Raw genomic sequence first — 17,561 nt, 5'->3', positions numbered from 1 at the left:
ACAGCGCTTGAGTTAGACCCTACCCCGCCGCAAGCACTGCGATCAGTGCTGTCTAAAATCCAACCAGGTGACGTGTACTATGACGCTTCTTTGCTAATTATGCACACCCCTAAAAGGCCGTTTAGACACCCAGACACGCCTGCGTTCCCACATCCACTCCTCCGTTCACCTGCACCTTCCCCTGTTACCACCCACAAACGGTGCTGTCACTCAAATTATCGACCAGTCTGTGTACTACGAGCGCACAATTCCCGAGCGCAGTGAGTGACTCGCGCATGCGCATATTGACGCATACGCATGCGCAAACGTGCGATTATCGGCCATAGGTTTGTTTGCGGCTTAGCGTCCGGGTCTGAATCAGGCCCCGTGTTCCAAAACCCGGGTCGGACACGGCATTTTGGTGGAAAAGGGGTATTATACTACTTTCGAGTAATTAATAAGAATCATTCTCATAAATATTGGTGCAGGGCAAAACATGGCTGCAAGGGGTGTCTTAAGAGAGGAGGGGGCCCGTGTGCACTCCCAGTGCGGGGCCCCCTCCTCTCTTCCCGGTGGCCGGCAGCTGGCTGACACGGCTGGCCAACCACCGGAGCATTAGTAGACTCCGGGCACTAGAGTGTGCCCGGAGTTTACTACGCATGCGCAGAACACTGGAAAAATGGCCGCAGCGGCCATCCCTGGATACGGAGGCCCGTGTGCCCCGCACACACTGCATCCATTATAGATACGCCACTGCATGGCTGACATGGTAACGAGTAGTGAATGGGTACATATTAAATCAATTCTATTTTTTGTGGGCTGCAACAAAACAACAAGGAATCATAGGGTGAAGCTTGTGAAAAATAAATTGTATTTAAAATAGCCGATTACTGAGACTGTAATACATTTGAGAGGCTGGAATGTTGTCAAACCCAACTCTCTTCCGTTCTGACAAACAAGACAATGGCAGAAATTTAGCCTCACTTTTGTGTTGCTCTGCTATAGAACAAAGACCAAAACGAACAATAATAATGCAACAATCCACTCAAATCCACTTGGACCCTTGTTTATTATTATTCCCATACATTAGATCGGGATACATCTGCGATACGGAGTCAGATTCTTCTTATAAATATATAAACCTCTTCCAATACACAGTTTTTATATACTAAATCAGTGGTTCTCAAACTCGGTCCTCAGGACCCCACACAGGTCACGTTTTTGCAGGTCACCCAGCAGGTGCACAGGTGTATTCATTACTCATTGACACATTTTAAAAGAGCCACAGGTGGAGCAAATGATCTCACTTGCGATTCTGTGTGGAGACTTGGAAAACATGCACTGTTTGAGGACCGAGTTTGAGAACCTGTGTACTAAATTAAACTTGGATACTAAAATTACTACACTCTTGGGGAGAGATGTATCAAACAGAGGGCCTTATTTATCAACAAGTTTTATCACTCACAACGAGTGATAAAACTTGTTGCGTATGATAAATAGTGCTACAGCCAATCAGCTCCCAACTGTCATTTTTCTAACAGTTGACAGTTGGGAGCTGATTAGCTGGAGCACCATTATTATACACCAGAGAGGTTCCCAATCACGGTCCTCAAGGCTCCCCTACAGTTCAGGTTTTAGAGATATCCATGGTTGAGCACGGGTGATTTAATTAGTACCTCAGTCAATTTGATTTAACCACCTGTGCTTAACCATGGATAGCTCTAAAACCTGAACTGTTGGGGAGACTTGAGGACCACGTTTAGGAACCTCTGTCATACAAAGTGAAATTTATCACTCGTTATGAGTGATAAAACACGTTGATAAATGATCTGCTCTCTCACTAGGGTAGATGAACTAAGCCTTGGAGAGAGAAAAAGTACCAACCAATATGCGCCTAACAGTCATTTTTCATACGCTGCCCATAAAGTGACATTTAGGAGCTGATTGGTTAGTACTTTATCTCTCTCCAAAGCTTAGTACATCTCCCTAGTCTTATGTACCACTGCACAGCTATACAGTGGCCAGCAGTAGTGAGCAGGAGAGAAGTCTTATGGTGTGATAGCCAGTCACTCTGGATCCACTCCCCTGGATGGCACCCGGTGCGGGCAGGTGAGTAGTGCGCACTCGCTGGTTAAAAAGGGGGTGTGGGCTTGCAGGTAGGGGCGTGGCCACAGAGCCAAAACCCCCCTTATAGTCACCTCGGGGGTGCCAGAGATGCAGACTGCCCCCAGGGCAGATCCCTCACTGTCAGGAGCTGAGTGCTGCATGTAATGCTACAGTGCAGCACCCTGCTCCTGTCACTGAGGAGGAGTCAGCACTTAGGTGTTGCCCCTCGACGGGTGACACCCGAGTGCGGCCTGCACCCCTTGTGACGCCACTGGATCCACCACTGGCATATATGAATGACATACACATTATTTATTTATTACCAGTTATTTATATAGTGCACACATATTCCGCAGCGCTTTACAGAAAATATTTGGCCATTCACATCAGTCCCTGCCCCAGTGGAGCTTACAATCTATATTCCCTATAGCATGCGCACATACATACACACTAGGGTTAATTTGTGTTAGGAGCCAATTAACCTATCAGTATATTTTTGGAGAGTTGGGAGGAAACCGGAACACCTGGAGGAAACCCACGCAAGCACAGGGAGAATATACAAACTCCACACAGGTAGGGCCGTGGTGGGAATCGAACCCATGACCTCAGTGCTGTGAGGCAGTAACGCTAACCATTACACCGTCGTACTGCCCATCTATATGAATATATATATATATATATATTATATATATATATATAAAATCTAAAGTGTCCACACTCCAATGCATACTCATAAAGGCGGGGTGATCAATTTAAACTAAGACAAAAAAAAGTCCACAATGTACTGAATCAAAAATAGTCGGCACTCATCAGGTAGAAGACAAAAAATGAAGGGTGTAATTACCTCTCATACGTAGAAATAAAGTGCATATAGTCAACGTTTTGATCCCATTAAGGACCTTCTTTAGGTCATGTCTTCTACCTGGTGAGTGCCGATTATTTTGATTCAGTGAATATATATACTGTATATATATGACATATGTTTATGACATTATATGACATAAATATATTGCGATGATACAGGGGTATTTAGCTCGGTAGAGGGATGAATTTGTGCAGTTTCTAAGGTGCTCAATCAGGATCCAACACAGCTTTTAGGTATATAAACAATAATGGTGCTTTACTTTCAGCATATTCAGGTGCAACACAAATGAACAAAAGTAATAAATGCCTAGCCCAATTTAGGGCAACTAACTCACTTCTTCACCCCTAACTATCATTGTGCAGCTAATCTGCAAACACAGTCTCTCAGTCAAAGTATCAGTCCTGTTTCTGACAGATATTCTCGCAGGCTCCAGCCTACTCATGTTTAGGCTCCTGGCCTGCCTGCAGTCTCACATTCTGCTCCTTGCAGAGTAGCATACACAGGGGCCTATGTATCAAAGCTTTATGAGAGATAAAATTGTGAGATATAAATCACCAACCAATCAGCTTCTAACTTACATTTTGCAGGCTGTGTTTAAGAAATGATAGTTTGGAGCTGATTGGTTGGTGATATATATTTCACAATTTTATCTCACATCAAGCTTTGATACATATGTCCCACAGTCTTTTGGAGTTTTAGGGTATCTCCAGGGGTGGCTCCAGGGGGTCTGAGAACCCTGTGCTTGCCCGGTAAGTAGCGCCGTGCGTGACCGAAATTGGGGGCGTCTCATCACATTACCATAGGCCACATCCCTAAGTGGCGTTATTTGGAGGCGTGCCCACATGGCACACCTCCAAATAACATCAAGCTGGGGGTAAAGCCCAGCCCTTCGTCACTGGCTGGGCTTCCCCCAGCCCTCTCTCATCAGTGAATGGATGCTGCGATTTGACCGATTTGACCACCCGTGGGCCACTTCGGCCCAGAACAGCGGGACAGTACTGTCCTCCTGAAATCGGGATGTTGGGGAGGGGTGCGCCCTCCATGGGTGGTGCCCCTGTGCGACCGCACTGGTCGAACACCCCTAGAGCCGGCCCTGGGTTTCTCCCTACCTCCTGTAGATCTGAAGCCAGCTTCCTAGCCACCTAGAAACTAGGGCAGCCAAGAAGCTGAGAAAGCTATACCAGGCCAGGAGGCTAGTGTCCAATCCTGCATGTGGCAGGGAGAACCAACAATCTCCAAGACTGTGAGAGATTTTCATGCAGATTAGCTGCTTTTATAGAGAGGGGCCGGGCTCAAGAAGAGCTAGTGCCCTGAGTGAGGGCTAGGTTGTTTATTATTTTCTGTTAATTTTGTTTCCTGATTCCATGCTGGAAACACACAGACACAAAGACACACACACACATGTCATTGAAGTGCATGGTGGGTTAAACCCCAAGGTGGGCCCAAGCGTAGTCCCCACTTTAAGACATCTTGGTTGCTATTTTAAGTTATATGTTGATGGCTGTTATTATGTTATTATTCTCCAGTTAGTTTTTTTTTGTGGAGGGAAGGGGGGGGGATTTTTGTTTATTTATAAAATAGCTGGTGTCTGGCGGTTCCCCGTCTTTTCTTCTGGAAATCCCTCCCTGCTTCTCTGTTTTGTTGAAGTTTTTTGTTAAGTTGTTTATTTAGTTTTTGTTTAACACATTCTCATTATACATAGGCTGCATAGGTTGCCGATTGGCACGTGCACATGATCTATACTACGTGTGTGCCGATCTGTGTCTGCGATGACGGTCTCAGTGCCCCCTAAACTGCAGCATGTCACCGTTTGGGGGTGGGGAAGGGTTGTCAACGGGGAGCGTTTTCGAAAACGGGGGTGTGAGAAAAGCATGGACGTTCCTGGGTGCAGTGCCAGATTAACAATGGGGCGGATGGAGCTACAGCTCTAGGCCTCCACATATAATTAAGCCCATCATCATGGCAGCATGATGATGACCAGCTGCTATCTGGCCACATAGTTTTTATATGTGTGTATTTCGGGAGACATTGGGGCTTATAGTGTATGGCATGTACAGACGCATGTGTCTCTGGTCACACCCAAACAGCAGTGGTCCAGTGACGTGCGGTGAGGTAAATGGCTGGGGAGGCACTGGCCAATATCGGAGCCAGATTTACAGATACATATATGAACCTGAGGGTACATGTGGGCATTATACAAAGGTGCTGCAGTATATAGTGCTTGAAATTTGGTGTTTTTGATCATGGATGTGCGGAAAAGGTAGACAGGGGAGGCAGTGCCTCACCAGCCATACACTTTTTACTCCAGAGTTTTGATTAGAATAATACAAAGAAGATATTTATAATATTTTCTTAACATTTTTCTTATCATTTTATAGTATGACAGGAAAGGCTCTGCCTCACCTGACCACACATCACTGCACTGATCACAGCTCCTCCCCTTCTCAGTACAGGCTCTTGAACATTTTCAGCCCCAGGCCCCTGTGGTCCTTAATCCAGCTTAATGCTCTTTGATAAAGCTTCATGTAGTGGAAGCGAAACTAGTTAGAGGATTTTCATCAAGTGACACAGTCGTTTTGCTGACCCTGGACACCCGCTTATTTCCACGGAGAGCCATAAGCGCTATATATATTGTGGTGACGGTGCCCGCTGGCTGGATTCAGTACGGTGAGAGAAAATCAGGCGGTCATGTGTTGACCATATTACAGCCTCAGGATTTCCCCGTCAGAGGATAACCTTGTCCATTGGCCAGGCGGTAGGAGATACCAATAACCGCTACACCTCTTCAGGATATACAGGTGGATTATACATACGCTTCAAATTAGATTGAAGTCCATGTTTCCTAAATAACATTATACTGTTTACATCTTTGGAAATCATTTCAGCGGTACCCCTTGTTTAAAACCCGGAGGTAGAATAAAGGGGATATTAGGACTCTCACATGTGGACTTTGATCGGGTGAGAACTGTCAGATCAAGATTGGTCACATTATATATGAAATATACAATTTTTATATATATATTTTTTCTGTTTTTTGCTTCCTTTAGTAAACTTGCCAGTTATGCAGGTTTTTATTAGGAACTAAGAAGTTCCATGGTAATGCATGATAGTCTGTACAGACTTTTATAATATTAAGGTGATTGTTATATGTCATTTGTATACCACTGTTGACAGGCTTATTGTGTGTTTATTAAATATATGTTAGATTTATTTGGTGTCTTGAATTAATTTCTGCCACGTTAAGTATTTATTTGTAATTACAAGTCCAATTAGCGCAACTCCACCAGTGTAATACTTAATCCAGCACTGCCTGGGTGGTGACTGGGAGGTGGCCTGAAGTGAATGCAAAAAAATCAGTTGCGTGGGTAAATCATGGTAGTGTGGCGGGCATGTCAGTGAAGGCTGCTGCGTTCTCAGAGGCAGAGCCACAGCATCAGAGGCCATGTTTAGCTGGAGGCAGACGGAGATGCTGCACCTTACCGTAAGATGGTGCAAGTGTCGATGGATTGTTCAGAACCACCGTTGGTGTTGCAGCGTGCACGGGCATTGAAAGTGATCCAGTCGGGGCTTGCACATTCTGGTGCACGCTAGTACACAAGGGGAGGGCTGAAACTAGCATTTGAATATTATTGCAGCCACGGCACTACAAAAAGGCACAGCCTTGGCGGCCACTGCTTACACCTCTAAATCAGGCCCAGCATACTCTCTCCTTAGCTTACTAGCGCACCTGTATCATGTATCCTACACCAAGCTATAAGACCAAGAGGATTTCACAAGTGACATCCTAGTCAGAAGAGCCTTAAAATGGTAGGCATGGGGGCGTGGCCTGGCTGATCTAGGGATCAGACGTAAATCACATTGGCTCCTGAGCTACAGAGTCAAATTGACCCGCTTTTGACGTCCCCCTGGACTTGAGGGGTGTTCACCACCCACAGAAGGCCACCTGAGACCAGAGGAGTTGGGCTTAGCGGAGTCGGGAACCACTTTGTGTGATTCCGCGGACTGCGGCCTAACTGCTCCCTCAAGGCCTGGGACTCAATTTATCACCCAACCCAGAGAGGCTCCGGCACCCTGCTACCCACCCTTCCCACATCGTGTACCCGTGGTCGTTTCCTGCAGTTCCCGCGGTCCCCAGGTTGCCAACACTTACCTTGGGTGGAGAGGAGTGACCCCGGACTGGTCCGCCTGGCCACGATCTCCGTCTGCCCTCGGACACGGCCTCCGGCTCCCTGCTGCTGCCGCCGCTGCTTCCGGATCTCCTGCTCCTCGGTGCTTCTCCTCTGACGTGGACGCCGGGTCCCGGCCGCTGCTGCCGCCCGGCTACTGGACTGGGGACGCTGAATCCGGGAATCTCCCTTCTCAACACCCGCCCTCAAGTGCGCCTGCTGCCCGGCTGAGATCTCTGCTCCTGGCTCCCCCGCATCGCGCCGCTCAGAGGCGGCTTCCATGCTATCGCCGCTCAGTTGGGGCTAAGAGTGTCAGACCACCTGCATCAAGCCACCCTCCATCCGACTCCCTGCTGCTACTGCTGCTGCCGCCTGGCTGCTCGGCTGGGGCTGCTGCCGGCGTCTCTGGCTTTGGGCAGATTAGAGGTAGCGCATTTAGTGTTACCCCTGTGTCCTGCACTTAATCGTACAGCTGACGGGGCACGACCTTGGGACAACTGATGGCTGCTGGAAGGGTTCGGATGGGATGCTCCTGAGGTCCTGCTGGTTCCCTGACCCCACTGGTGAGTGTTAATGCTCCCTTGCTCTGGTGTTTTCAATTTCTAATACTTCAGCCAGCTGTTCACTCCAGGGGAATTAATTACCAGCTACTCTGCAAGTCTTCCAATTCTACTTCTCCCTGATTGAGGATTTGGCGCCACCCTGTGGTATACAGCTATAACCACAATTTATACATTTACAAGTCTTCTCTTACATACTACTATATTAATATACGTAATCACTCGAGACTCTGATACTAGCTTCATTGAAAATGTGATATTGGCTTTCACTATGAATACCTAGCCAGCCGCCTCGGGGGGTCTGTGCTCATTTGCAGTCTCTCTATGTGACGTCTTTTTAAGTAACATATTCTGCATGCCCACTTCGCCTTCATATTATATTATCATCTCTAATCATGGGCAAAGATAAAAAAATCTGCTAAAAAAAGGGAGGACCCTCGTCCCGAAATGATTCCTCTCAATCGGACCTGAGACCCTTCCTTCTCCCAACCCCTTCCAAAGAAGTTCCTGCACTCAATCCATCTGATTCACTTTCAAATCCTTCTAACCCGCCAAGCCCTTCCTCAGTTGAGGATTCCGCCCTTCAATCCTCTTCCAAACTGGGCAGCGAGATTAAAGAAATCTTGACATACATCAAGACATTGCCTACCAAACAGGACCTACAAACTACCATCAGGCAGGAAATGGCGGCTGTTAAGCGGGACTTGTCACTACTTTCAGATCGTCTCACGTCATTGGAAGAGACTCAAGAATCTACGGACACAACACTATCTAAGTTGACAGATATCATCTCATCACAGTGCGCTGAACTGCAATCTTTAAAATCCAGGGTGGATGATCTAGATAATAGAGGGAGACGAATAACATTCGCATCAGAGGCCTTCCCGAAGATGTTCAACCTCCTAACCTTATCGACGCCCTGACTAAAATTTTCAACGAAATCCTCGGCAATGACCCACATGATAAAATTATTTTTGACAGAGCTCATCGGGCGCTACGTCCTAGAGGTCTTTCATCTGATAAGCCAAGGGATGTAATCTGTCGCTTACACTATTTTTCCCAAAAAGATGAGATCATGTGTAAAGTCAGACAATTGGAAGGTGTAGACTTCAATGGAGAGACTATTCACATATATCAAGACTTATCTTGGCATACTCTTCAACTTCGCAGAGCCTTAAAACCGCTCACTGATGAACTCCGCAAGAGGCAGTTGAAATACCGATGGGGCTTTCCGTTTCATCTTCAGGTTACTTTCTCCGGTAAACCACATCTTCTTCATAATCCCTCAGATCTTCCAGCGTTCTGCTCTATGCTAGGCCTACCACTTATTGAAACGCCTGAATGGAAAGATCCTCTGGCCCAAATGGTCTTACCTCCCCGCTCAGAGGCCCACCCTTCCTGGCATTCGGTTCAGCATTCCAGAAGACGATTAAAAACTCATCCTCATCCGCCTGATTTGGAGGACACTTGAGGTTTTTTCATGATAGTATATTTTTGCTACAAGCTTAATGTTTTCTACTATGTTCAGGTTTACTATCATATTCATACCCTAGAAAATATTTTTGGATGTAATATCTAAATTTGTGATTTATTATGATCACACTGTCTATGCCAATATAGTCTTGTAGGTCTCGATTATTTGTTTCTGGTTCTACATTTCGGGGACGATTAATTACCCTCACTGTAGTTACATGTTTTCATGTTCTAATCCTACTCTTACTGACATTTCCTAGTTTATAGATATTTAATATCCGCATTTGTCTTTTCTATTACCAAGATGTCACTGTTTAAATTTATTTTTGTTTTATATTAAGACTGCGTTTGACTATGACCCCCTATGACCCCCAACCCGCTATCTATGTTACTATTTACTGAGATATTGGTTTATTATAAATTTTCCATTGTCTTAGACGCGGGAATTCTAATGTTCTTGATGTTGTATAACGTTGTATTTTTTTGCTTTCTTGTTTTTTCTTTATTTTTTGTCTTCTTTTGCTTTTCCTTTTCCCCTGCTTTTCTGCTTTTCTTTTTTCTTTTCCTTTCTTTATCCCAGGGACCACTACCATACTTCCTTTCAAATCTCCTCAGATGACTATAGCTGCCAAGCTTATTGTTTCCTCCATTAATGCTCGAGGCCTAAATATCCCTGAAAAAAGGTCTAAGCTTTTACGTTCTTTATGGGCAGATAAAGTAGACGTAGCTATGATTCAGGAAACTCATTTTAAATCTGGGGTTCGTGCACCTTCCCTTCTTGACCGTCATTATCCTACGGTTTTCTTTAGCAATAGTCCTGAAGGGAAATCTAAGGGAGTTGCGATTCTTTTTTCAAAACGTTTACCCATTTCCGATGTTAAAACTTACAAGCTGATTCCAGGTAGAGTACTTCTAATTACTTGTCAACTTTTTCACCAGGACTTTACATTTATTAACGTATATGCCCCTAATCAGGCACAACATAGCTTTTTGAAATCTGTTTTGGATCAGCTTGATTCTCGATTAAAGGGTATTTTAATTTTAGGGGGAGACCTTAATTGGACTATGGATCCTTTACTTGATGCTTCTTCTACTTCCCCTCGATTCTCACAAGCTAAGTACAAACAGGTTATACAGAGTTTCCATAATCACCAGCTGGCCGACTCCTGGAGAATTTTGCATCCCACAGGTCGTGACTATTCATTCTACTCCAACCCCCACAAGACATACTCTCGTTTGGATTATTTATTTTTGAGTCACAGGCATCCCCACTTGCTCGCTGACGCCAATATAGGTCCCATCACGTGGTCGGATCATGCACCTGTTTCTTTAACATTGACATTACCTGGGTTCTCTCTCGGTCAGTGGTCTTGGCGGCTTAATGAATCCCTACTACAAGATCCCTATTGTAAGACAGAAGTTGACATGACTCTCTCGGACTATCTAGCCTTTAATGTAACTCCTGAAGTTTCACAGGTTACTATCTGGGAAGCTCATAAATGTGTAATTAGAGGCAAATTTATTAAACTCGGCTCTTACATTAAGAAACGGAAAGCTGCACAGATCTCGACTCTACTCCAGCGTATCAATTTATTGGAGACTTCACATGAATCATCTCTATCTGGCGATATTTATTTGAAGTTATCGGAGGCTCGTGCGGAACTTAATAGGATACTTTCCGATAACATAAAGTTATCTTTACGGAAATGTAAGAGCCGGTTTTATCAGTGGGGCAATAAGCCAGGGAAGCTTTTAGCACGGGCTTTGAGGACTCAGCGAGCTTCTGGATTTATCTCAACTATTAAAGATAGTTCAGGCTCACCGCATTCATTGTCATCTACAATTGCTTCTTGTTTTCGAAAATATTATTCGACTCTTTATAACCTGGCAGGTTCCTCTTCTACATCATCACCTCCTGTTTCTTCCCATGACATATTAGACTACCTCTCCACAGCCACCTCTCCCACCTTGTCTCCTTCAGATAGAGACGCCCTAGAGCTTCCCTTCACAATGAAAGAACTCGATTCTGTCTTATCTTCTTCCCCCTCAGGTAAAAGCCCAGGCCCAGATGGTCTAACCATTGCATACTATAAAACTTTTAAAGATAAATTGGCCCCTATGCTTTTAAATGCCTTTAACACAATCTCCGCAGATTCTCAGTTCTCTAGACAATCTTTAGAAGCATATATTTCAGTAATCCCTAAATCAGGCAAGGACCCCTCCCTGTGTCCGAGCTACAGACCCATTTCACTCCTTAATGTTGATCTTAAATTATACGCCAAACTCATAGCTAATAGATTACATCCACTTCTCCCACAATTGGTTCACAGCGACCAAGTGGGGTTTGTCAGGGGCAGAGAAGCTCGCAATAATACAACTAAAATTCTCAACCTGATTCAGTTAGTGTCTCAGACAAATGTACCTTCCATTCTTCTATCAACTGATGCTGAAAAAGCGTTTGATAGGATCAGTTGGTCATTTATGAGATCTGTTCTCGGGCACGTGGGATTGGGTCCTCTCGCTTTACAGAGGATTTTAGCCCTATATGAGTCTCCTTCAGCTAGAGTGAGGGTCAATGGCACCTTATCAGATCCCTTTTCAATAAGTAATGGCACTCGACAGGGATGCCCACTATCCCCGCTAATCTTTGTGCTTTGCATGGAAGCCTTGGCAAGGTCTATTAGAGCCAATCCTCATATCTCAGGCGTTCAGGTTGGAGGGATAGAATATAAACTCGCATTATTTGCCGACGATCTCCTATCTATTATTTCCCAACCGGTCACATCGTTACCACACTTGATGTTGGAATTTGAAAAATTTGGGAAATTATCCAATTTTAAAATTAATTTTTCGAAATCCTGTGCCCTTAATTTATCTGCCCCCTCCCATACAATAGCGAGTTTACAAGGTTCCTTCCCATTTACCTGGCACCCGTCCCATATCACATATTTAGGGATTAAACTTACTAGAAATTTGTCACATTTATTCCAAACAAATTTTCTTCCCTTTCTTTCCTCGATCCGCTCGGATTATTCCCAATGGCACCTGAAGCAGCTTTCGTGGTTGGGAAAGATTAATGTGGTGAAGATGAACACTCTACCCAAACTGCTCTATGTTCTCCAGACGTTGCCAATTGCTGTTCCGGAATCTTGGTTCCGATCACTCACTTTACTGATCCGTCAATTTATTTGGTCCCGAAAGAGACCTAGAATCAGACGTGACTTACTTTCACGACCAAAACAGTTAGGTGGTCTTCAGCTTCCAGACATTAAATCCTATTATCATGCCATCCATCTAAATAGAATCCTTGAATGGACTAGAGACAGAGATATTAAACAATGGATTGCCATTGAAGGCTGCTTCATGAAACAACACCCTGAGATAGTTCCATGGTTGCCGTCTCTTCCTAAGATATCCCCTCCTCACCCAACAATCTCTCCCACCCTTTCTTTATGGAAGACTTTAAGGCTTATCCCTACTATCTCCTCACTTTTTGGCCCTCTCACTTCGTTTTTGGCTAACCCAAGGTTCCCGCCAGGTTTAAACCCCTCCCATTTTCCCAACTGGACCGAAGCGGGTCTCTTCAGAGTTGGTCAGCTGGTATATGCTTCTGGCATTAAACAGTTCTCAGAGATCCGGGAGAGATGGAACATTCCTCAGTCAGATTTCTGGAAGTTTTTGCAAGTACGCCATTTCCTTACCTCAGATAACAGGCTTACCTTAGCAAAAAGGGACCTCACTAATTTTGAGAAATTATGTGTCACCCCACTATCCCCCACTCACACAATATCTGCCCTTTATCAACTATTACTATCCAGTCAAGTGTCTAGCATTCCACCTTGGGCTAAGGCATGGGAGAGAGATTTAAATCTAACTCTTTCTGATTCGGACTGGCAGACTATCTTTCTTAAAACCCACACTAGCTCCATTTGTATTACCGTTAGGGAAACACAATATAAGATTTTAATGAGATGGTATCGTCATCCTGTCATATTGCATTCCATGTTCCCATCAGTTCCCAATACTTGTTGGAGATGCTCTTCCGCTGTAGGCTCTCTCCGACATATTTGGTGGGATTGTCCTTCACTATCCAATTTTTGGTCCGATGTTATTTCTATCTCTCAACAAATTTTAATCTTTCCCGTTCCCACAGGTCCTGAATTTTGGTTAATTAACCATTCGTCGGTCCCATTGTCCCAGTTCAAGAAATCCCTGCTTCGCCATTTGAGTAACGCAGCCCGAGCCGTAATACCTGTACTCTGGAGATCTACCACTCCTCCTACACGTAAAGACTGGTTTTGTAGGCTTGATTATTTTATGTCAATGGAAGATATTTTATGTTCCTCTCTTGATAACCCCTCTGAATTTGCCAATACCTGGTCGCCTTGGCTAGACTATAAATCTTCAGATACATATAGGAATTATATGTCTTCCATCTAATCCACAATATAAATTATGATCCTTAGAATAACAACTAGTATTACTTTTATATACACGATAGTCCCTCTTCTTCTTCTTCCTTCTCCCCCCTTCCCTTCTCTGCTTTTTTATTCCTGTCCTTCTCTTTCTCTCTGTTTTTCGATTTTTATTTTTTTTTTATTTTTTCCTTTGATATAAAATTGTGTTACTTGTACTATTAGCCTGATTTTCTAAGAATACGAATACTTAATCATTATCTGTTTCGGGTTTATCAGATGTGAAATGTTTATATCGATTGTAATATTTTTTTTTTCCTAAATATTCTAATAAAAACAGAATATACAAAAAAAAAATGGTAGGCATATGGTGAGCCCTCTAAGCGTGACTCTAGACCCCCCCCCATCACCAGCCACCCGCTCAAGAACTTAATCCTAGCCACAAAGCAGGGGTGCAAAAGCAAGTCTGAAATGATCTGTTTCAAAGCTGACGTTGCCTTGGCCTTTTTAGGGTATTCAGAATTGGCCAGCTGGTGGCACGGAAGGCATGCTTTCCTGTAATGCGATCATCAGCCACAACGCAATCCGGTCCACAAGATCAAAAACTGACTAGGCAGGCAGAAGGGTCATGGGTCACTCTCCACCAGCTGCCACACATGGCCATATGCTCAGTTAGTTTCAAAGCTAAGGCAACAGGCAGCGCACACTTCCTAGAACGCGCAGACTCATCGGCCCTGTCCAAATTTCAGTTTCCGACTGGTGCCACTATCACAGCGGCTGTTGCTGGCTAGTCTGAGCCAGACATAACAACACTAAGCATACAAAGGGTATATAAAAAGCAGCACAGTGCCAGGCAGAGTGCATTGTGAGCTAAAAGCAAATGCAGGAGAGTATCCAGCTAGCCAGCATTGGTGGCTGGAAGGATTTTTTATTTTACCCCTGACCCTAAATTGGCCAGTCCCAAAGAAGGTTTATTAGTTTTGTCTTCTTCTGGATTGGTTATGATTTGTTTATGATGTCCCAATAAATCTACTATTGCTTCTCCAAAGCTGGTGTATTCATCCCTTACTATTTCTATATTGGAGTCTGGATTCTATTTCTATACCCGAAAAAATACATTTAAAATACCACACTAGCATAAATGATAAAAACTTATCTGGAAACAATTCTTGGACCTATACGACGGAACCACATGTGGATGAGTATTCAAGCCACCTGTCCAGTGTTGGGTCTGGGTTTAGCCTAATTTGTCTTGATTTTCCATTTGGAACTGTAGGAGGGTATAGATGCAACACATGTTTGGTAGCCGATAGTACAGTAAGCAGTCAAACTTTTAATTTCACTAGTCTAACCGGCTATAGACTAATTAAAGCTAATACTAGGTACATAACATATGTACTGCTTGCAACATATTAATAAATGAGGATGTGTTATTGAAGCAAAAACTGACGCGTTTCGTGTCTATCTGATTTTGTTTTTTATTGCAGTAGCTACAAATGAAACAAGAAATGACAAGAGGAACCATTCTCTGGAATATAAATACCACAATGGTGAATTTATATAATAAGTCAGTGACTGAGCCACAGTGCAACCCACCCTACGAGGACAGTAAGAATTTTGTCGTCATATTGTATAGCTTAGTCCTGGTAATTGGACTGCCAGCTAATTTCTTGACTATGTGGTTGACATTTCTACAAATATGGAGAAAGAATGTATTGGCTGTGTATCTGTTTAGTCTATCGCTAAGCGAACTCATGTACCTCGGGACTCTTCCCCTCTGGATCCTCTACGTGAATAATGGGCACAAGTGGCAGTGGGGGCCTACGGTTTGCAAGATTACAGGATATATATTTTTCAACAACATCTACATTAGCATTCTCCTCCTGTGCTGCATTTCCGTGGATCGATATTTGGCCGTGGAATACGCCCTGGAGTCCAGGGGGGTTCGGAGGCAGAAAATTGCCATCATTGTCACTGTTGTTCTTTGTAGCCTGGTGGCGCTTATCCATTCCACAGTCTTCATCATCAGCGATGGTGACCAGACGAAGAACCAACAAACATGTTTTGAAACCTTACCGATACCGTCATACATAGCTCATTTCTATGTCGCCAGGTTCTTCATTGGATTCTTCATCCCTTTATTAATTCTAAGTTATACCAACTATGTCATAAAGAAGAGGATTGAAAACAGCCTCAGCTTCACAGACAAGCAGAAAAAGAAAGTTAAATATTTAGCTATGGCCATAATAATCATATTTTTGATCTTTTTCGCCCCGTATCACATTACACTGCTCGTTCGGGGCATTTCTTACTACTTACAGGGGAGCACAACAAACTTTTGTAATTTTGAAGAGAAAATGTATACGGCCTATGCTACATTTCTTTGCCTAGTCACCGTAAACAGTGTGGCTGACCCTTTCATCTATGTGCTAGTCAGTGAGAACGTAAGGAAGGACATCTATAGAGGGTTGAGGGTTGTTATTAATAACAAGAGTGACAGTACTTTGCCTCACATGCAAAACACTGAGAGCTGCGCTTAGACCAAGAGTCTTCCACACACAGTGGATTAATAGATTGCCGGAAAGTTTTAGTTCCGATGGATTAATTTGCCATTAAAAAAAAAAATTATGTGTTCAAAATTTTGTTTATATTTATGTCCTATTTATTTAAGAAAAGAGAAAATAATTATATATACCGTATATTATATGAACTATACACATTTGTGCTACTGTTGTATTTTTTTACTAAGGGCCTGATTCAGTACGGATCGGAAGTGCTAAGAAGCACGCAATCGGCCGATTGTCGCATACTGCGCATGCATCGCGGTGCGCGAACTAGCCACTGCGTTCGGGAATGAGATCGCAATGTGTACGCAGACCCATGGCAGAGTGACAGGAAGTGCCGTTTGTGGGTGGTGACGTGGGGGTGGCCGGGGGAACGCAGGCGTGCCAGTGCATTCGCACGCCGTTGCAGGGGCGTTCATAAATTATCCAATGCGATACCATATTCAGCCTGAGGTCTCTTAGCGTGCGTGGCTGTTATCAATTCCTGAGTAAGGTCAGGGCTTGTGCAAGTGTGCGTATGGGTCCGATGGTACCGATGATTTTGCTATGTTGACAAAGTATATGGATGTGAGTAAGGGGAAGTGGGCTTCCTAACGTTGGGTTGCGATCGCATTGCAAATGTAAACATTTGCATATGCACGCTGATATTAGTAACTGCATTGCGAGCGTATAAGCAGAATTGCGATCCGTTGTGAATCAGGCCCTTAGTCTGCTACACACCATACATCAATTAATAAATTTCCGCTTAAATTATTACTTACATTTTGTAAAATACTTTTTTATTTGGAGTTCACTCAAGTATGGCTATTATAAGAGCAGAGTTTAACAATTACAGTTCCGTTTGCTGAGAGTTTCCAAGAGGCCCAGGCACAAAATTTGGGATAAAGTCCAAAATCAAAACATAACATTCCTTGTTATAGACACGGAAGGACAAAAGGTTGAGAAATAGGGATCCGCCTTAAAATATCAGTTTTATTAGATAGGCATTAAGATGTCATTTTATTTATGTTAATGTATATCTAATAAAACTGATATTTTGAGGGGGAACCCTATTTTCTCAACTTTTATATCTTGAGTGCCCATAACAAATAATGTTCTGTTTTGATTTTGAACAATATCCCCCGGAAGGGGTTCTAAGGAATTTGGCAAGTTTGCAGTACTCCGGACCCCCTTCATGGTAAATACCACAGTTACTTACTTCATTGTAATGAGGACACTAGAGGGTACTCTCATTCTGCATTCACTGCCCCTGGGCACACGCAGGGCAGCAAATATCCTTTTGTGGAATCCATGCAACATCATTTCTCTTATTTATTTTATTTTATATTTGAAACATTTTCTTCAGGAGACCATTATTATAAAACTCATGTGATCATTCTTTCACTGTGGCCAAGATTACTTTTCCCGTTTCCAGAATTGTTTTTCATTGTGAG

At 43.8% G+C, this 17,561-nt stretch overlaps 1 protein-coding gene across 1 annotated transcript in view; it reads left to right on the top strand.

The window, feature by feature from the left end:
* The window catches only part of GPR132 (G protein-coupled receptor 132), a 30,211-nt gene extending 14,042 nt beyond the window's left edge, over window positions 1-16,169 (top strand). Inside the window, 2 exon segments of the mRNA XM_088473757.1 lie at window positions 15,052-16,087; window positions 16,090-16,169. Of these exon segments, the coding sequence (XP_088329883.1) occupies window positions 15,061-16,087; window positions 16,090-16,169 (1,107 nt within the window). The 5' untranslated portion in view covers window positions 15,052-15,060.
* Window positions 16,170-17,561: the final 1,392 nt, after the last annotated feature.

Source organism: Taudactylus pleione, unplaced genomic scaffold (assembly GCF_031769625.1).
Source record: "Taudactylus pleione unplaced genomic scaffold, aTauple2 ptg000139l, whole genome shotgun sequence".
NCBI classification, from domain to species: domain Eukaryota; kingdom Metazoa; phylum Chordata; class Amphibia; order Anura; family Myobatrachidae; genus Taudactylus; species Taudactylus pleione.
This window is presented reverse-complemented; position numbering and strand designations above follow the sequence as displayed.